A 21,589-nucleotide genomic window follows, 5' to 3' on the forward strand; every position below is an offset into this window, starting at 1 on the left:
CCCGTACCAGAAAGTTATGGTATACTTGAGGGTACAGAGACCTCCTTTTACGGTCATCTTCTGCCAACAGATGTGTGGATGCAAGTCCCATACTAGTTGCTCCAAAGTATTTGAGATCACAATTTGTCCCTTACTATATATTATGTTTCTTGGCCTAAACATAACCAGTGTTGTTTCCACCATCCCTCAGCTTTTTCTATGTAACGTATGTGCTAATGTAAACTGTGCTATTGAGAAAAGACCCAATCTTGCAACCCCTACTCATGCAGAGTCCCACTGGCTCCAGTACAAGTATTCACATGAGTAAGGAATACTCATTCGAGTAAGGTTTGTGAGACTGAGTCTAATTTATAAATTGTGTAAGAGAGAGAAAAATGCAGTGATAGGGAATGGGGTCAAACTGGAATCTAATTTATGATAATTTTCCTTGGACTTTACATGGTGAAATAGAATGTAGACCTCTAAGAATAACATTTACAAAAATGCCTTTGTCCCATTTTCAGAAGTAATTTAGTAGTCTGGGGCTGTGTCTACACCACAGCTTATGTCGGCATAATTTATGTTGCTCAAGGACGTGAATAAACCATCCCCCTGAGCGACATAAGTTACACTGACATAAGCGCCGGTGTGGACAGCATTAAGTTGGCGGGAGAGATGGAATAGTTTAGCCGACGGGAGAGCTCTCTCCCGTTGGTTTAGAGCGGTTATGTTAGAGAGCTTACAGCAGCGCAGCGGCATCAGTACAGCTGTGGCACTGTAAGCTCTCTATTGTAGCTGTAGCCTAAGTGTCATTCAAAGGCGTCTTTGTACTTTGTCAATCCTGACTGGCTGTGCACTGGGCCAATCCAAAGCAGTTGGAGGGCTCCTCCAATTTATGTTGCTTGCCAGTGGCTCCAGTGTCTCACTAGGGATTTTCAGGATGCAGAGAAGTGTTGGTTATGCCTTTTACACTGACTACCAGGGTTACATAGGAGCCACTAAATTGATCCTGTACCACTGGAGGATCCTCCTGTGCTGGGATGACCCTCCCCTGGCCAGCTATGCCTGCACTAGAGTTTCTTGGCACCAGTGGTGGTGTGGAAAGTAGCCACTGTATAGGTGAAGGTTATGGTCAATGTTTTTGTATTAATAATGCAGTATATTTTCAGTATATAGAATTGGTTTGGCATACTCCAAAACATTTATGGAATTAATAACACATTCTTTTCAGAATAGAGTCTATAAACAAAAGTAATAAATACTGTGGGGCCAACCCTGATCTCATAAAGGTTTATTTCAGTAGTATTTTTCTCATTCACTCTGGCAGAGTGTATACAGCACAGTTCCTGGTAAACCTTCCACAATATTGCTTATGCAGGAATTACTTGTTTCATGAATGCATATACAGTTCTCTGTTTGACAATGACTAGCTCTCCAGTTGATAGGAATAAGGCTTTGAAAGTTTGATTCAGATATGTCCCATAATGAGAAATATATGAATATGTTGACCTGAATATTACTAGCCCTGAATTTTAGATGCCATTAAATATAGTTAAGGTTCTTTTTGTAAGAAGAAAAGAATAGATTGCATGAAAAGGAGAACAATGATTTACTTCTTGGAGACTATATTACTTTAGGAATTTGACAAATCATGTAGTGTTCATGTGAGCCAGTTGTACACCAGCCAATGGTAATGTAATTAGACCTCTTAATTTACAGAGGTTTATGTGTTCCCTGCATTTTTAAAACCTACTTATTGGGCAAAGAAAAGAAAAGAAATTGACAGAATAGTGACCTTCTTCCAGAGTTGCTGGTTAAGAGATAGGAAACTGATGGAAAATGATTGCCACGAAGATAATCGGATGCAGTCCATTACTCATCTTGTCAGCTGCTTCTACTACAGGGGATTGTATCACAAGATGTTAATCTGTCTGTGACTAGATTTCAAAGCAAGCATTAGGGTTTTTTTTCTGGTGTATGTAGTTTAACTTTCTCCTCTCATGTATACTTTTCAACACAGAAAGAACTGGAATCCTGGTTTCTAAATTTCAGTGTATAAATTAATTAAAAATATTAACATCTGTTTTCTGGAAGGGATTTTATGTTAGAAAACCTAGAATGATACACTGTAGACAGTTCATTTCATTGTAGAAGTTGTGCTTTGTAATCTAATGAAGCTGATGTGTTTTGAGTAATGGTTTTTGATAGTTTTGGCTTGGATTGTCCTTTCATTTGCATATCTCCTCCTTCCACAGCTCTGTCTTCCATAACTAATGTGGTCAGAACCACCCTGCTCCCACACACTATTTTTTTCCTCTTATAAAAAGAAACTTAACTGTGTGCTTAGTAAAAAGAAAAGGAGTACTTGTGGCACCTTAGAGACTAACCAGTTTATTTGAGCATGAGCTTTCGTGAGCTACAGCTCACTTCATCGGATGCATAGCATATCGTGGAAACGGCTGTTACTCTGAAACCTGTGTGCTTAGTGGTACATAAAATTCAGGCCAGGTAATGTTCAGGTTGACATATGCTGTAGGAAGAAAGACACGTTGCCAGGAGTGTAGTTTAACTAGGCCACAACTTTATTAAGTAACACATCTGGGAAACTCTCTGTCAATAAATTATCCCATGCAGGTCACCCTGGTTTTGTAATCCATTCCACCTGGAGGAGGGCTGTCCTCAGTCCCACCTCTCCACATCTTTAACCTGGTCCCATTGGTGGGACCCCACTGCCTTCCGCCCTCTGTACAAAGGGTGAGTGTTTGAGGAAAAGGGATTATCTTCTTGCCCTGTCAGACAGAAGCACCAACCCAATTCCCCATCTTTTTCGGAAATGCCTTTGCAGCTCTCAGAAGGGAATCCCAAGGTTATAGTTATTAGTGCTCTGTCCCTTTAAGGATTGGAGATCTGTTGAGGAGCACAAAAGGGACAGTGCTGGGGAGCAAGTGTGGTTGCAGCAGCAGGAGAGTTTGGTGTGTGCTGCAGAGAGACTTAGACTCAGTGAGGCTTGTGCAAGTTGTGTGTGTTTGGTTGTTCGGATACTACTTTCATTAAAACTCCAAATTTAAACTAGTGCCTGCTCTGGGAGTGTGACCTTTCCTCCTGTTTGCGCTTCAATTCTAGTTTATCAGGGAACCAGACCCTCTATTAAACAAGCACCTGCTCTGGGCACCTGCCACTTTGCAACAACACAAATTTTACAACCTAACTTAGCCTCTGGGGGCCTGGGCTACTGAGTGGAAGGAAGAATACCATACAACACCCAGGCCAAATCTGGCAGTGAAGGAAGAATTCTTTCCTAGTCCAAAAAGGCTACTAGCATGATGACCACAGCAAGGCCCCAAACTCCAGTCCTACTCTTAATGCCAGTTACCAAGAGGCATTGGGGGTGTTCTTCCGAACTGCAGAATGGCACTCTGGGCAGAGATATGGGCTTATAGGCCCTCCCTTTGGGTGTGTGGGAGCCAATAGGCTTAAATTGTACACTTTTGTTCTGCCAAGGAGCCCCCCTCATCAAACCCAACGCATGAGGAAGTTGGCTGCCCACAAGTGTGGGGATGAAAAAAGGCAGGGAGAGGCAATCCTTAAAGGGACCCAAGGTTGTCTTTCTCTTGCTGACCTAGAAAAAGCCTCCCCACTTCTGAGTCATGCCCAGTTTGTGGAGTTGGTTACTTTCTAAAAGATTAAAAAATGATAATCTATTTAAATAATATATATGAATTATCTACGTGATCCATAACTCTATGTTACTCTTTTAAAGAAAATAACTTTTGATTAAAATGCAGCATTCTGAATGAAATGCATTAAGGCAAATTGTTTCTTAAACTTATTTTTAGAAAAATATTTGCATGTCCATTAACTCCTTACTTGCATAATTGTATTATATAGTCTTTTTCTAAGATACTGAATTAATAATTCGTTTTTTCCTTTGATTTCACTCATTTAAAAAAGAAAAGCAGTAAGACACAAACAAGTAGGTAAGAAAACAATATTGTAAGAAAAGAAATTGTAGATTTTTGGTAAAAAAATAAAATGGTTTCTGAGTGCTTTTGTCATTAAGGATCTTGTGGCACTTCTTTCACGAGTCGGAGTATTTGTGATGTCTTGTCCAGATACCAGTTTTGGTAACTACAGTCTGCCCACTTCAGTACCCCCTGTAGTTTCAGTAGGATATACTGTTCTCTAGTTTGTGCCATAAACTGTTGTATAGTTCTCTATATACTTTTAATCAGTTGCTATATTTCATTTCATTTCAGTGTTGGATGTAATGTTACGCTATATCTTATATGGTAAAACCTCAGAGTTATGAACACCTCTGGAATGGAGGTTATTCGTAACTCTGAACAAAACATTATGGGGTTTTTTCCCCAAAAGTTAATACAGCTTTGGAACTTTACTATGCAGAAGAAAAATGCTGCTTTTAGCCATCGTAATTTAAATGAAACAAACACAAAAACAGTTTCGTTACCTTGTCACATCTTTTTTTTTTTTAACTTTACCTTTATTTTTTTTATTAGTTTACATTGAACACTGTACCGTACAGTATTTGCTTTTTTTTTGGTCTCTGCTGCCTGATTGCATACTTCCGGTTCCAAGTGAAGTGTGTGGTTGACCAGCCAGTTCATAACTCTGGTGTTCGTAACTCTGAGGTTCTACTATATTATGCGTAAGGGGACTGTTGCCCCCTTACTAACATTCAGTGGGGGTGTTTTAGTTGCTAGCTCCCAGTACTAAAAGGGGGAAGGGTCGATGGGGAATCAGGACCCTGAGACTGACAGTCCCCCAGAACAATGGGGAGAGCCAATGCTCCAGGTCACCCTGAATGACAGGGCAGGCAGGCTAATCAGGGAGTCAGGAGGCCAGGGAGGTCCTGTCCTCCATGTGAGCTGGAATTGCTGGGGACAGACAGAGTGGGGCCGAGCTAAGGAGAAAGGAGGGGCCCAAGCTGAGCTGGGGAGCAGAGCTGTGCCAGATCCAGAGGGGCCAGAAAAGCAGCCCAGAGAGAGCAGACCCTGTCCTGGGAGCAGAGCTGCAGCCCCAAAGCCAGAGGCACAGCCCAGAGAGAGCAGACTTGCCCTGGGAGGAGAGCCACAGCAACCAGAGCCAGAGGGGCCAGAGAAGCAGCCCAGGGAGCTGGAGGCAGAGCAGCAGCTGTGCTGGGGCAGAGTGGAGGAGCTGGAGCTAAGACGGAGTGGAGCTGGGGCTGGAGCAGTCCGGAGCCGGGTGTCATGAGCAGCTGGGGAGTGTGAGGGGGGACCCTGGGTGGTGGGCCCAGCACAAGGAGATGCCTCAGCCAGGAGGCTCTGGAGGCCAGACTTGGAGGGGGATTGGTAACCCTGACAGGGCGGGGGTAATGCTGGGAAGAAGGGCCCTGCCACCTAGAGCCTGAGAGCATGTGGCCACCACCAGAGCGAGTGTCCTACCCACAGCATCCCTACAGCACAGCCAGAGCCTGAGAAGGAAGCCTGGGACTTACAAGGAACAGACTGTGAACTGCCCTCACATTCCAGAGACACTGTTTGTGATGTTCCCTGCCACAGAGTGGGTTGATGTGTTTCCTTTAACCTTTCCCATTTTTCCTTATTCTTTTTAAAATTAATTGTTGATTAAATAACTCGCATTTGCTTTAAAGTGTATGTCATGATCAGTGGGTCAGAGAAGTGCCCAGTGCAGAGAGAGTATCCCAGAGTGAGGACACCCTAGCCCCTGTCCTAGGTGACCACAGCAGGGTTGGGGGTCGAGCCCCCCAGGAATCCTGGGCCCAGCCTTGTTGGGGTTAGGAGGACTCTGCCAGACAGGAGAGTGGAAGGGGAGTCCTCCAGGGCAGGGAGGCCACTGGGTAAAGGAAGTGGGATCGAGGACTCAGATCCTTTCGCTAGCCCACTTCACCGGGGTAGTGCAGAAGCCAGGAAAGTTCCCCACAATAGCGGGACTATTCCCCCGCTTACATATGGAAGCCTGGTAGTGACTCCATAGTTAGGTTTGTGTTCTAAAATGATCCTAAAGTAGCTATAAATTTGTTTTTTTTTAAATGTAGGTGTGAAATCAGTGTAAAATTTTTGACATAGTTTTATGCCCTTTGAATTCTCTATGTAGATTTTTCCTCCGTTTCTCTTCCTATATTTTTAATAGGACGTCATTGAATTTTGGTACCTTAGGCAAAAACCTCATTTGCTACATAGCTGTGATTCAGTCCATGAGTACCATACATCCCCTGCGTAAGGCAGAGGGACACAACAGGAAGAAATGGAAGCTGGTGGCTGCATGCCTGGTTGGTATACTATTGGCTGTTGTGCAAATGACTGCGCCAAAAAAAAAAAAATGTTATTTCAGCCTAGGATTTACCAAGCTGAATCGGACAATTAGATTTTGTGGGACTACCTCTAACATTGCACTGGCTTGTCTTTCTCCAACCTCACTCAATCCGTGGCCCCTCAGCTGAGAGAGCCAACAAAAGGTACTGAGCTTGATAACTGAATGGAGGGGATGGTATGATGAGATTGCCTACAACGGCATCTAGCTGATCTATGACTGCTAGCAGAAAATATCTCCAGTGGCTGGTGATGGGACACTAGATGTGGAGGGCTATGAGCTACTACAGAGAATTCTTTCCCAAGTGTCTGGCTGGTGGGTCTTGCCCACATGCTCAGGGTCTAATTGATCGCCATATTTGGGATCAGGAAGGAATTTTTCCCCGCATCAGATTGGCAGAGATCATTGGGGGGTTTTGCCTTCCTTTACAGCATGGGGCATGTGTCAAGGTTCCTTCCCGACTCTGAACTCTAGGGTACAGATGTGGGGACTTGCATGAAAACCCCCTAAGCTTATTTTTACCAGCTTAGGTTAAACTTCCCCAAGGTACAAACTATTTTACCTTTTGCCCTTGGACTTTATTGCTGCCACCACCAAGCGTCTAACAAATATATAACAGGGAAAGAGCCTGCTTGGAAATGTCTTTCCCCCAAAAATCCTCCCCAAACCCTACACCCCCTTTCCTGGGGAAGGCTTGATAAAAATCCTCACCAATTTGCATAGGTGAACACAGACCCAAACCCTTGGATCTTAAGAACAATGAAAAAGCAATCAGGTTCTTAAAAGAAGAATTTTAATTAAAGAAAAAAAGTAAAAGAATCACCTCTGTAAAATCAGGATGGTAAATACCTTACAGGGTAATCAGATTCAAAACAGAGAGAATCCCTCTAGGCAAAACCTTAAGTTACAAAAAGACACAAAAACAGGAATACACATTCCATTCAGCACAGCTTATTTTATCAACCATTTAAACAAAACAGAATCTAACGCATATCTAGCTAGATTACTTACTAAGTTCTAAGACTCCATTCCTTTTCTGTTCCCGGCAAAAACCACAGACCGAGAGAGCCTTTGTTTCTCCCCCCCTCCAGCTTTGAAAGTATCTTGTCTCCTCATTGGTCATTTTGGTCAGGTGCCAGCGAGGTTATCCTAGCTTCTTAACCCTTTACAGGTGAAAGGGTTTTTCCTCTGGCCAGGAGGGATTTTAAAGGTGTTTACCCTTCCTTTTATATTTATGACAGCATTCTTGCAGGTTTAAATGATGTAGTGTAAATGATGGATTCTCTGTAACTTAAAGTCTTTAAATCATGATTTGAGAACTTCAGTAACTCACCCAGACATTAGGAGTCTATTGCAGGAGTGGGTGGGTGAGGGTCTGTGGACTGCAGTACGCAGGAGGTCAGACTAGATGATGATGGTCCCTTCGGACTTTAAAGTCTATAAGTCTATGTGATGGTCATGGTGGTAAAAAGAAGCCATTTTAAAGTAATTTTTACTCACTTTGACTAAGAATTGATTTAACAAACTTCATTGTCAATCTTTTTCCAATTTAGGTTTGAGAATTTTAAAGCTAATTAGTTTACTATATAAGTGATGGTGAAAGACCATTTATTTTAAAGCAGTTTTCACATGGTAAATATAAAACTGTGAAATGAGAAAGTAAATAGTTTGACATTTATACTTTTGTATCAAATTAAAACACACCAAAGACATTTTTATACATTGAAGCTTTTGAATTATTACTTAATATTAACGGTCACCTTTGCTTGCTAGAGAAAAGGGGACTAAACATTTTACAAAAATGCAAATATAAATATCAAGTAAATTACTTAATTTATATACATAAAAGTCCTTCCTGTTGAGCAAAACAGACAAAACAAATGAAGTCTCCCAAACATACTCATATCCATATCTAAGAATTGGAATATTTGTTCAAGAATTTATTTTCTTAATGCTAAATTGTGCGCTGACTTCAGACCCCCACACTGGTCAACATGTGTGAATAAGGCATATCCTTATTCCTCTCTGTGAGCTACCTGCATCACCAGTCTGTGCAGAGGGGAGGAAGCAACCGTTATAGAGCTGCTACTCCCACTCCCAAGTAGGTGGGTTGGGAGTGGATAGACCCTGGATTCCACCCCACTTACGCACGGGTCAACAGAGGTGAGCTGGCATGGAGGAGCAGGTAAGCTGTGTCACATATGTGACAGGAGCAGAGGAAACAGGAACTGAATTGTGAATGTTAGCAACAAGAAGAAAGTCAAGGAAAGTGTGGGCCCCTTACTGAATGAGGGAGGCAGCCTAGTGACAGAGGATGTGGAAAAGCTAATGTGCTCAATACCTTTTTTGCCTCTGTCTTCACGAACAAGGTGAGCTCCCAGACTGCTGCACTGGGCAGCACAGCATGGAGAGGAGGTGACCAGCCCTCTGTGAAGAAAGAAGTGGTTCGGGACTATTTAGAAAAGCCGGATGAGCACAAGTCCATGGGGCCGGATGCACTGCATCTGAGAGTGCTAAAGGAGTTGGCAGATGTGATTGCAGAGCCATTGGCCATTATCTTTGAAAACTCATGGCAATCAGGGGAGGTCCCAGACGACTGGAAAAAGGCTAATGTAGTGCCCATCTTTAAAAAAGGGAAGGAGGAGGATCCTGGGAACTACAGGCCAGTCAGCCTCACCTCAGTCCCTGGAAAAATCATGGAGCAGGTCCTCAAGGAATCAATTCTGAAGCACTTAGAGGAGAGGAAAGTAATAAGGAACAGTCAGCATGGATTCACCAAGGGCAAGTCATGCCTGACTAATCTAATTGTCAAGATAACTGGCTCTGTGGATGAGGGGAAAGCAGTGGACGTGTTGTTCCTTGACTTTAGCAAAGCTTTTGACACGGTCTCCCACAGTATTCTTGCCAGTAAGTTAAAGAAGTATGGGCTGGATGAATGGACTATAAGGTGGATAGAAAGCTGGCTAGATTGTCGGGCTCAACGGGTAGTGATCAATGGCTCCATGTCTAGTTGGCAGTCGGTATCAAGTGGAGTGCCCCAAGGGTCGGTCCTAGGGCCAGTTTTGTTCAATATCTTCATTAATGATCTGGAGGATGGTGTGGATTGCACCCTCAGCAAGTTTTCAGATCACACTAAACTGGGGGGAGAGGTAGATATGCTGGAGGGTAGGGATAGGATACAGAGAGCCCTAGACAAATTAGAGGATTGGGCCAAAAGAAATCTGATGAGGTTCAACAAGGACAAGTGCAGAATCCTGCACTTAGGATGGAAGAATCCCATGCACCGCTACAGACTAGGGACTGAATGGCTAGGCAGCAGTTCTGCAGAAAAGGACCTAGGGGTTACAATGAACGAGAAGCTGGATATGAGTCAACAGTGTGCCGTTGTTGCCAAGAAGGCCAATGGCATTTTGGGATGTATAAATAGGGGCATTGCCAGCTGATCGAGGGACGTGATTGTTCCCCTCTATTCAACATTGGTGAGGTCTCATCTGGAGTACTGTGTCCAGTTTTGGTCCCCACACTGCAAGAAGGATGTGGACAAATTGGAAAACGTCCAGCGGAGGGCAACAAAAATGATTAGGGGACTGGAACACGTGACTTATGAGGAGAGGCTGAGGGAAGTGGGATTGTTTAGTCTGCAGAAGAAAAGAATGAGGGGGGATTTGATAGCTGCTTTCAACTACCTGAAAGGGGTTCCAAAGAAGATGGATCTAGACTGTTCTCAGTGGTAGCAGATGACAGAACGAGGAGTAATGGTCTCAAGTTGCAGTGGGGGAGGTTTAGGTTGGATATTAGGGAAAAACTTTTTCACTAGGAGCATGGTGAAACACTGGAATGCGTTACCTACGGAGGTGGTGGAATCTCCTTCCTTAGAAGTTTTTAAGGTCAGGCTTGACAAAGCCCTGGCTGGGATGATTTAGTTTGGGATTGGTCCTGCTTTGAGCAGGGGGTTGGACTAGATGACCTCCTGAGGTCCCTTCCAACCCTGATATTCTATGATTCTATGAATGTCTGAGTCTGATTCTGGAGAAGTGCAACTATGCAAAGCTTCTTATTCAAGGCTCATGGTAACTCCACTATGCAGTCCTTTGCTGTCTAACTTTATTATAAAAACATGTCAATGGGACTTTTTGATCTTTTTAGAATTGCGTCCATTATACAGTTACTGTAGATTGTGTGTAAGGTAGAGCATGTGATATCTTTATATATTGTATTATTTATTGTTACAACAGTTTATATATAATAAATAAGTCAGCACCCCATGTGTTTACATGATGAAATTATGCGGTTGCATAATTGTTCATTTTTCAAAAAAACTGTCACATAAGTGTGTTCCCAACTCTAAGCTGTTTCTTCAAGTGCTTGTCTATGTACATTCCAGTCTTGGTGGAATTCAGATTTTTTTGGCCTGCAGTATCTGTTGGAGCCATGCACGTGCCCTGAGGGTATGAGTACACAGCAGCTAGACACCCACGGCTGGCCTGTGCCAGCCAACTTGGGCTCATGGGGGTTGGCCTGCAGAGCTCTTTCATTGCTGTATAGACTTCTGGGCTTGTGCTGGAGCCTGGACTTTAGGACCCCACAAGGTAGGAGGGTCCCAGATCTCAGGCTCCAGCCCAAGTTCAGTAGTCTATACAGCTATGAAACAGCTCTGCATCCAGAGCTCCGTGAGCCTGAGTCGGCTGACGCAGGCCAGCCGTGGGTTTTTCTTCGCAGTGTAGACATACCCATAGTGTCCTTGTGCCTCCCACTAAAGTCATAAAGGATGGAGTACCCCATCCACCCCTCAGTTCCTTTTTACTGCCTGTGCCTACGAATTGGAACTCAGGGCTTCTCTCTACATGGAGCTATTCAGGAATAGCTGGCTTTAAGTTCAGACCCTACCTTAATCAAAATTAACTGTCAAGTGTAAACAAGTCCTTACGGACTGTCCAAGCTTCTCTCTCACTGTATGATTCCCTTTTTTTGTGTAAATAGTTGTGAATACCTGTAGATAGTTACTTATTTAGGGCACAGCTACACTAGAGAGTTTACAGTGGCACAGCTACACCGATGCAACTTCGCCGCTGTGAGCTCTCTAATGTAGCCACTCTAAGCCGACAGAAGAGAGCTCTCCAGTCAGCTTACCTACTCCAGCTGGGGCTGGCCTTATCAGGAGGCGAACTGAGGCGGCCGCCTCGGTGCCAGACTGAGGGTGGGGAGTGGGGCGCCACTAGGACCCAGAGTGTAGAAAATTGTGTCTGCTGCTGGTGCATATGTATTCTCTCTGCTCTAGATGCACGGAGATGGTGGAGTACTGGAGGAAGAAGGGCACAAGAGACCTAACAGGCAGGCAGGAGAAAAGCAGGAGCTGCAGGGAGAGAGAGGAGGAGGAGGAGCCTCTTATGTACCTCTCTAGCACCCCCAGGTGCCTGGACTGATTAACACCAGCTTCTCAGGGGGCTTCCTGTTTCCTGCTGCTTCCCTGAGCCCACTAGAGGAGAACAGGCAATCAACTGAAGTAGTAGGAGCCAGTTAGGCCCTTAAGACGCTGGTATCTTCCCTCACTCACGCTCTGCTACCAGCTTACTTATTTGTCCCCTTCAGCTGAGTGTTGAGAGCCACTATAGCTGGCACAGAACAGCAGTCACGAGTGAAAGAAGAAAACACCCCTCTGGGGCAGCATTCAGAAAAAGAAAGAAAGCAAAGGAAGCTTTTTTCTCTAAGCATGAAGAAGCTCTCCTGAGATACATAGACACAAATGTTCACAGGGAGCCTTCCAGCCCCAGTGGGGATGTGAGTGGTGAGGAGATGCCTGATCTTCCAGTTAGTCCGAGTGCAGGTGACCTGGCAGCTACTGCAGCATCCATATCTCCATCTCAAATGGATGTAACCATGCACATTCCTGAAGAAAAGTGTAGATCAGAGAAGAGTGTGGTGGAGGCGCAAGAAACAGCTGCTGCTGAGTTTAGTTCCTTAAGTCTAGATGATTCAGGACTGTGGACCCACTTGAGCAGTAGCCTGAGGGACTTCCTTGTATAGCATGGGCCACAGCAAGTGAAAAACTTAATGTTCCCCAAAGACAGTGAAAATAGAAGTTTCCATCTGACACATTACTGGTGTGAAATCCCCAATGGTGACAAAGTGGAGAGGCCATGGCTTATGTACTCAAAAACCCAGAATGCTGCATACTGTTTTTGTTGCAAAATCTTCCAGTCTAATGTTCCGGCCACATTGGGTTCTACAGGAACAAAGGACTGGAAAAATCTGGCTAGAAAACTGGCATGCCATGAGAAGGCAGCAAATCACCAGAGAGCATTCCATAGGTGGAAAGAGCTTGAGATGAGGCTAAGGTTAAAGGCCACCATAGATGATCAGCATCAAGAGAAGATTGCATTAGAGTCTCTTTACTGGCAAAGTGTTCTGAAAAGGCTCATTGCCATTGTGAGAATGCTCGCTACCCGAAGTCTAGCACTGCGTGGCACTTCAGATCAGTTGTCTGTGCCTAACAATGGAAAATTCCTTAAAATTGTGGAGCTGATGGCTCAGTTTTATGCTGCACTCAAGGAGCATCTAAGAAGAGTCACCACCCAAGAAATGTACACACACCACTACCTTGGAAAAACCATTCAAAATGAGATCATACAGTTACTGGCAACAAAAGTCAAACGGACGATTGTGGCAGATCTGAAGTCAGCAAGATATTACTCTGTTATTCTGGACTGCACACCTGACATCAGCCATAAGGAACAAATGACTTTATTGGTGCGTTTTTTAACAACAACAGAATCTAGTGAAAATGTCCATGCAATGGTGACTGTCAGAGAGCATTTTCTAGAATTTATTGACATTGATGATACTACAGGAGCTGGTATGACAAATGTGCTTCTTAAAAGGCTGGAAGATATGGGAATTGCGATAGCTGACATGAGAGGTCAGGGCTATGATAATGCTGCCAACATGAGAGGAAAGAACAGAGGAGTGCAGACACGGATCCGAGAGTTAAACCCTGGAACTTTTTTTGTCCCATGCAGTTCTCATTCATTGAACTTAGTGGTCAGTGATGCAGCATCAGCTTCTAGTGAGGCTGCTGAATTTCTTAATGTAATTCAAAGCATCTATGTATTTTTCTCTGCATCGACTCATTGATGGCAAATTTTGAAGCAACATCCTCTCTGACACTGAAACCACTGAGTGCCACATGATGGGAAAGTCGAGTGGAGGCGATAAAGCCTATCAAACACCAAACTGGGAAGATAGATGATGCCATAGTTGCCATTATGGAGGATAATGCTATGACAGGAACTGTTCATGGGAGAACAGTGGCAGAGGGAAATGGAATCACCAGAAACATACATAACTTCAAATTTCTGTATGGCTTAGTGTTGTAGCATGACATACTGTTGTAAATAAATGTTGTAAGCAAGAGACTCCAAGGTGTTGACCCTGATATATCTGAAGCAATGGAACAACTGGATAAAGCAAAGTCATACCTACAGTCTGACCGGTCAGATGAGGGATTTCAAAATGTTCTGAAGAGTGCACAGAAGTTGGCAGAGGAACTTCACACTGAAGCTATTTTCCCACCCATTCAAGAATACAAGAGTCATCGAAGAAGAAGACATTTTGATTACGAGGCACGGGATATAATCCCATAAGAGACCCCAAACAACAATTCAAAGTTGAATTCTTTAACCAGGTGCTAGATTGTGCAATACAGTCAGTTGAAGAATGTTTCATGCAGCTCAAGTAACACAGCAGTATATTTGGGATGTTTTATGATATTCCAAAACTCCTCACTATACCTGAAGAAGACCTACACCAGCAATGCAGAGCACTAGAGACAGTGTTGCTACATGATGACAATGCACAATATTGATACAGATGATTTAGGTAATGAACTGAACGCCCTTTCAAGATACATTTCAGCGGGATCAACTCCAAAGGCTGTTCTGGAATATATGTTCACAAATAAGATGACCACCCTCTTTCTAAATGCTTTTGTTGCTCTGCGCATACTTCTAACACTTCCTGTAACAGTTGTCAGTGGAGAACGCAGCTTCTCCAAGCTGAAGTTAATAAAAACACATTTATGCTCCACAATGACACAGGCGAGGCTGGTGGGCCTTGCAACCATCTCAACAGAGCATGAGCTGGCCCAGATTGTGAACCTTCAGGAAGCAGTTCAAATCTTTCAACCAAGAAGGCACGGAAAGCACCACTTCAATTATTCAAACAGATAAAAATGCCAGTGTTTGCTGTGCAGACAAGAAAAGTTAAATTTGCTGTTCAGGCGTGTGAAGATAAGTGTTACTTAAAATTTTTGAACAAGGCATTTTAAGTTGTTAGTTCTCCTTTATTGGGATAGGTAGCAGAGCAGTACCATGACAGGAGTAGAACAGGAAGAAGGCAGAACTGAGACCTTTCAAAGTTTTGGCCCAAGCGAGGGGGCATGGGGGCGTCATTTGAGCTCTCCGCCTCAGGTGCCAAAATGTTGTGGGCTGGCCCTGACTCCAGCCCCCGCGAGCAGCAGAAGCTATGATGGCAGGGGAAGCTCTCCCGCTGACTTAGTGATGTCCACAACAATGCTTATGTCGGTGTAACTTCCGTCACCCAAGGGGGTGATTTATATATCCCCCCTGAGTGACATAAGTTATGCCAAAATAAGATGTAATATAGCCATAGCCTTAGTCTTCACTCATCACTTCTTTCATAGTTTCCTTTTTTCCTTAAATTTTTTTGTTCTATAAGACTTTCCTGATACTGCGTCAAGCCCTTATGGGAGAATAAAGGGCCCCAGGTTTTAAACTCTGTCTTCCTTGTGAGACTGTATTGCCCCTTAACACGGGGCACACCAGATATTTGGTAAAAAGCATGTTCCTGAGAGATATGCCATTTGCAAGAGAATACGCAAGGCGAAAGAGGCTCACTTGAAGTTGTCTTTGCTGGAGAGATCCTGGAATGACCAGGACTGAAAATCCTGAATTGTCTTCTTCACAAAGTGCTCCTGTCCATTCTTCTGGTCGTAATTCTGAGGGTCACATCTCTAGGAAATCCTCCTCTGTGACTGATAAAACACCTGGGATCAGTGGAGGAAAGGAGCACTGCTCCCCCGCAGAGGCATAGATCCAGGTCATCCTTGACAGGTTCAAGCTCTAAAATGCATAAATCCTTTCATTCTGACATAAACAGAATGGTCTCTCTACTCAGGCACCAGGTACCATGTCCCAGTACCAGCTCATTCAGAGCTTCCGATGAATGCATCCGATGAAGTGAGCTGTAGCTCACGAAAGCTTATGCTCAAATAAATTTGTTAGTCTCTAACGTGCCACAAGTACTCCTTTTCTTTTTGCAAATACAGACTAACACGGCTGCTACTCTGACACCTGGTACTGACACTTTGGCACCAAAGTTCCAGGTATTGACTACTCCAGAACAGATGCCTTCTTCCCCTCCTTTTTGTCTGCCTTGCTGGTAGTAGCTGGGTACACCACTATCCCCTCCTGGCAACAAGTCCTGGTGGTGAGGGATCTGTGGGTTTGACTGCAGTCTCTTAGTTTGAATGATCATATGGGCATCCTTGGAAGTTATACCAGAGTGCATCATACTTCAGAAGCTTTGGTATGGACTGTTCCACAAGGAGAGAGGAGGAATAGCTCTCTCATTCCCGTTAGGTTCTGGAGGTTCTGAACTAGTTGTCCCCACCCTCGCCCCTGTCCCTGGAAGACCCATTACCAGCAAGAAGTGCATTGAGAGGTGACCTCCCAAACCCAGAGAAAAGACTGCATTTGAGGGCTTCATTTATTTTTGTTTGCTCACAGTAGTTGGCCCCTCCCTACTGATGACCATAATGTTTATATTTTGCAGTTTTTTGTATATTGTTTTCTAAAAAATAAATACAAAGTAGGAGTTTATTAAAACACTTGGGATGGCCAGGGAATCTTTTTCTGGCAAATGCATTATGATGTAATATATGCAGTTTTTTAGGCCTATGACATATTTTGAACTTTTCTTCTCTTTTTCTCCCCCCGTCCCAGGAAGGCCAGTCAGATATTCTGTACACATTTTGGACTGCAGTAACTCAGACTCTTTCCTCTCAATTTCAGATGGCAACAGACTGTAAGTGTTGTCTTTAACATGTGTGATTTGTGATGTCTTTTAGAGTTAGTCTGAAAATATGTAAATTCAATAAACCTTTGCTTGTTATTTCCAGCTATCAGATCTGCAGCTGTGATTTCTCCTGTTACTCCTCATACATATATTTCCATTCCCCAGACTTTTATTGTGCATTCAGGAAAATATGTACTTTGCTTTATTTAATATTCATCATCCAATATAAAAATATCCCTTCTTTGGCAGTGGCATGGTGGAGGGGAGAAATTTGTGGAATAATGGATTATACTTCCAGAAGCCAAAAGTGAATAGGTCAGCCAAAACCATAAACATTAACCTGATTAAAGGAGCAATTATTTTTTTATTGTGCTCTTGGGTGCTGAGCAAACTTGAAAACCTGGCCACTTGCACCTAAAGCAAAGCTGAGCTTTTTTTGAAAATCTTGGTGCGGGATTCTGAAAACACAAAATATGCTGTACAAATGTCATGCTAAGTGGAGGAAGAGTCATAAACATTAGACAGCACTATTGCCAGTAAATAGCAGTGCAGCATGCAACTGGCTGAATTGTCAAAGTTAAATACTGGGGATGCATTCACAAAAATACCCTCTACACTCATGTGAAGCTCGCAAATCCCTAATCTTAGTACATACGAATGAGGTGCAACATGCATATGCTTATATCTCTGTGGGCTCAGTCATTATGATGTCCCTTTAAAAATTTGGGCTACAATAGCAGCATTATTAATTTGAGGAAGTAGCTGCTTGGTTTCTGTTCAGGAGTTGCTAAGTAACTAGGTGATTCCAGAAGGAAATTTATTCAACTATATTAAAAACATATTTGTTTTCTAGATTGTCTTATGTGTTACCTAAAACAGAGGTACCTAGGTTCATATGATACAGCAAATATAGGAGTCTTATGTGCTTAAACTTAAGCATGTGCATAAGTGTTTGCAGGATAGGGCCTAAGACTGTATCACGGTGACAGCAACAGGCACAATTTTTATTTCAACATTGAGGTAACTTTTCTGTCCTGTTAGCAATTTAGTACACAGTTATTAATCAAAACACCACTGTTTTGCTTCTTATACTTGTTAGAGTTATTTTTAAACAAAAGTTTGGTGAAAGCAGGATGTTTATGCTGCAAATGCTGTTTTGTTTTTTTCAGTATTTGTGAGTTTTCAGGCAATAATGCATGCAGTGTGTAGTCAGTTTTGTTTTTTTTAAATATTTTTGTTTACAGAAAGCTGCATATTTAACATTGAAATGTGCAAAGAACTCCAAAAGTCTTGAATATTTTTTTTAAACTAAAGGCAGAAGCACTTTTCACCAAAGTGTTTTAAAAAGAAAGAATAGCTTTTAAAGTAGCATGGTACTAGTGAAATAAAATGGGACAGCAAAAAACCCATGCATTTTTAGGGGAAACCAAGGCCAAACAAATGTCTTGACTTCTGTCCCCAGGGCTAGGAGACGTTTAATATTTAATATTCAGCAATGTTTTTTTACTTTTGTATATGTAGAGTAGGGCTTAGATCTTGTTCCCACTGACATAAATCATAAAACTCACGTTTGCGTCAGTGGGAGCAAGACTGGGCCGTTAGGCGTAGAGAAGAAAATAAATGGGTGACAAAGTGTAAACAATAAAAGAATAACAGTCCAGCACCTATTTTTGTGCTGTGGGGAAGAAACTATTACAGACCTCAGCTCACCACAATGACATATCTAATTACTATGGAAATAAAAAATACGGACCTTACAATGGTCAAAATGAAAAAATGCATATGAGTAAAAAAAATGATTCAGATGGTGAAGTGTAAAGGTGTGAATGGATGAACTGAAGCATATGTTCAGACCCTGAAGGCCACCAGATTAAAGGGCCAATTTTCTACTCACCTAAAACATGCTGGTGGAATCCCTAAAGTCAGGTGGTGTCCAAGCACAGATATTGTCAACCTTTTTTAAACTCTTCTAAATTTGTTTCACTTTCCACTTTTTGTGGCATGCTTTCCGGGGCTGAAAATAACACTGCTTTCTCAGCTCGTTTTATCGTTCTTTATTTGACAAACGTGCAGTTGTTTTTTAATCTTCTTTTTAAAAAAAGTAGTATGTGTAAAAGCAGAACACTTCAGCTATTTAAATCTGAAGGGCTTCTCCCACCAGCTTGTAACAATAACTTTAAGGTTTGTTAAAGATTTGGGCCTACTTCAAATTATCTGTGTCCCTTTAAAAATGTGCTTTGAAAATGAAACAAAACTATAGATTTTTCCGTTGCAAAACTAACGTTGAAAAGTGCTTTAGATATATGCAGCCCAGCACACTGTTGTGCTTAATAAATAGTAACAGTAATAAAATAATAATTTGGTCATGAAATGCTGGATAACATAGCTGGGATGGTTATTGTACAAGGCAAGGTTTTTATGTTCAACGTTCAGATTGTGGAGGGATGCATTACAGTGTTTTAGACACTTATATTTGTACTGTGATAGTTTTTACAACGATATTAATTGTAGATATAGTAATACTTCAGTTTTATTGTATAGGAATGTACTGATTTAAGTGCTAAGATCCATGCTATTTATTTTTATCAAAGAGGCTACTTTGGAAGATCATAATGAATGCTGTTTATTGTTTTGTTTTACAGCTTCTGTATTTTTGAAGCAAGCTTTTGAAGGAGAATACCCTAAATTACTGAGACTTTATAATGACTTGTGGAAGCGCCTACAACAATATAGTCAAAATATTCAAAGAAATTTTAATTCAAGTGGAAATACAGATCTCTTTGCTGAACTGCAACAGATGGAAGAAGATGCACATGACATTTTCATGCAAAAGAAACAGGATTATGAGTATGTTGAGCACAAACCGCTGTATCTGACGAGATAACTATACAATCCTAGAGCCATAGGTCTGGTCTGCATGGTGCAGCAAAACACACTGGAGGGGTGTGATTTGTAAAGTGTTCTAATGTGTTGTGCTCTAACTGTCCCAGGTAGACCCTGCTGCCATGCTCGAAAAGGTGCCTGGTTTGTGCACATAAACTAGGCACCTTTCAGAGTGTGCCAGCCGGGCCTACTTGGGGCAGTTAGAGTGCAACACATTAGAGCATTTTACAAATCGCACTCCTCTCGTTCACTTTGCTGGCACCCATCGTGCAAGAAGGGAGTTTTTATAGACAAGAACTCAGGGTTTTTCAGCTTCACAAAGCAGGAAGTCCCCTGCAGGAGAGCTAGAATTTTAAGGACTTTTTCAGCAGTCTTTCTATCAACTGGTGTGTGTGTGTGTGTGTGTGTGTGTGTGTGTGTGTGTGTGTGTGTGTGTGTGTGTGTGTGTGTGTGTGTGTGTGTGTGTGTAAAATAAAATGAAGACACATTAAGTTTCATGTTTTTGATCTGTGTCATTTTTGTCAGATTAAGCAATTAACTACATTGGATTGTCCTGTCATTCACAATTCTGCTAAAAGTACTTGTAGCTAGTTTTGTCTTTACCTCTCTGTATAGCTGTAGACAGAGCAAACAGGAATGATTAAAAGTCGCCATTTGCCTATCTGGTGTGAATGCAATTACTATAGTGTCTTCCTGTATTTTGTGGTACCACAATCACTACAGAGTGGCAGATACTCAATTCCTAATGATTCTCACCATATCTGTTTTACATCCTAGAATGTACATGATTTACATGTTAAATATGGAGACGATTAGGTTTGACACTGGTGAATAAATCTATTCTGACTTATGAGCAATAGGATAAATATGTAGGATAAGATTTTTAAAAGTGCTGTGCATGGGCTTACCTATACTCCGATTGAAGTAACGGGAGTTTTACCATTGACTTCAGTGAAAGCAAGTAAGGTCAGTGCTAAGCCCCTTGGAAAATCCCACCCGGCACATTGATCCTATTGTTCCTAAGTATAAAAGTCATAATTCCACTGGTAGAGTTTACATAGTAGCTACTATTGAATCATTTTCGCTAATAGGAATTGTAATGATGGAAGTATATTAAATGTAGTTTTAAAATTTAATATTGAAGCCAGCACAAAAATGGTCCTTTCTCCCTGGTGTTTTATACAGGTAGCTCCATGTCAGAGGAGAATTTTTTAGCATGCTCTGGATGGGGCTCAGGCCATCTGTTATGAGATATGTGACTTCTGAAAAAGGCTCTGATCCCACTTTTGGAACACTTTCCTCATGTTTTTAATGTTGCATATCTCAAGAATAACTTGGTTTAGGGACGCCAAAGTTGTTTCATACAATAGGCCTCATGGGGAGCTAGTGCACAGAGCTGTGTTGAACTATGTAGGGACGCTAACTGAACAGTTATTTACTTCAAGGGAAAAAATATGGGTGCTATATATAGCTCTCTGGCTCCTGCAGAGTTTATAAGCTCTAGAGGAGTCCCAGCCTCAACTTGCTACTATATATTTCAACTTTAGAAAATGATAATGCTGTTTTATGCCCACAGTTCAGAAAAAGCCTTGAAAGACTCATTGCAACCTTATGAAGCTGCTTATTTGTCAAAGTCATTATCTCGACTCTTTGACCCCATCAACCTTGTATTTCCCCCTGGGGGTCGGAATCCTCCTTCCACTGATGAACTGGACAGCATCATTAAAACTATAGCAAGGTAAGTGGTTATAATATATTGCAACATGTAATCTGCACCATGTCTTTTTATTTTCTATATTAAAATTTTGGAAATGAAACTTCATTAACAGTAAATGTTTGATTTCCCCTTTAATTATAGAAGTTATTAGCACTGAAATTAAATCAGGGTTCAATTGTTGATTCTTGTTGTGCAGGAGTAATTCTGAAATATTCATATGTGGTCTGCTCTCTGCAAGCATGCGCATAAGTAATTTTACTCACATGATTGTGCTTAAAATCCAGTAAGAAAGAGCAATTTTAAATCTAGTGTAAATGTGTTACAACTAAATTATTCTGAATATACGAAAGGGAAGATATTTGCTTGGCTATAAACTAAATCTCTGGTTAAAACAATCTGTTGCATAAAGAATGAAATAACAAGAATAGTAAATGAAGAGGAATATCCCAGTTAGAAAAAGTAAACTGAAATGTTTAAATCACAAATGGAACATTTTCATTAATCCCTGATTTCAGTGTTTTAGTCTATTTAGCAAGGACTGGTCCAAACAGTCCAAATAGGTAGCATTCTATGTAATTTACTGGATGTGTTAATATTGTGAAAAAT

The 21,589-nt window shown here is 42.0% G+C and overlaps 1 protein-coding gene across 2 annotated transcripts in view; it reads left to right on the top strand.

The window, feature by feature from the left end:
• COG5 (component of oligomeric golgi complex 5) overlaps window positions 1-21,589 on the top strand; it is a 309,622-nt gene that overhangs the window by 231,877 nt on the left and 56,156 nt on the right. For both annotated transcript variants that reach the window (XM_037889131.2, XM_043551539.1), the window contains exons 11-13: window positions 16,311-16,392; window positions 19,026-19,230; window positions 20,843-21,004. In XM_037889131.2, coding sequence (XP_037745059.1) covers window positions 16,311-16,392; window positions 19,026-19,230; window positions 20,843-21,004 — 449 coding nt within the window. The remainder of the gene's footprint in view (window positions 1-16,310; window positions 16,393-19,025; window positions 19,231-20,842; window positions 21,005-21,589) is intronic.

This window comes from Chelonia mydas, chromosome 1 (genome assembly GCF_015237465.2).
Source record: "Chelonia mydas isolate rCheMyd1 chromosome 1, rCheMyd1.pri.v2, whole genome shotgun sequence".
NCBI lineage: Eukaryota > Metazoa > Chordata > Testudines > Cheloniidae > Chelonia > Chelonia mydas.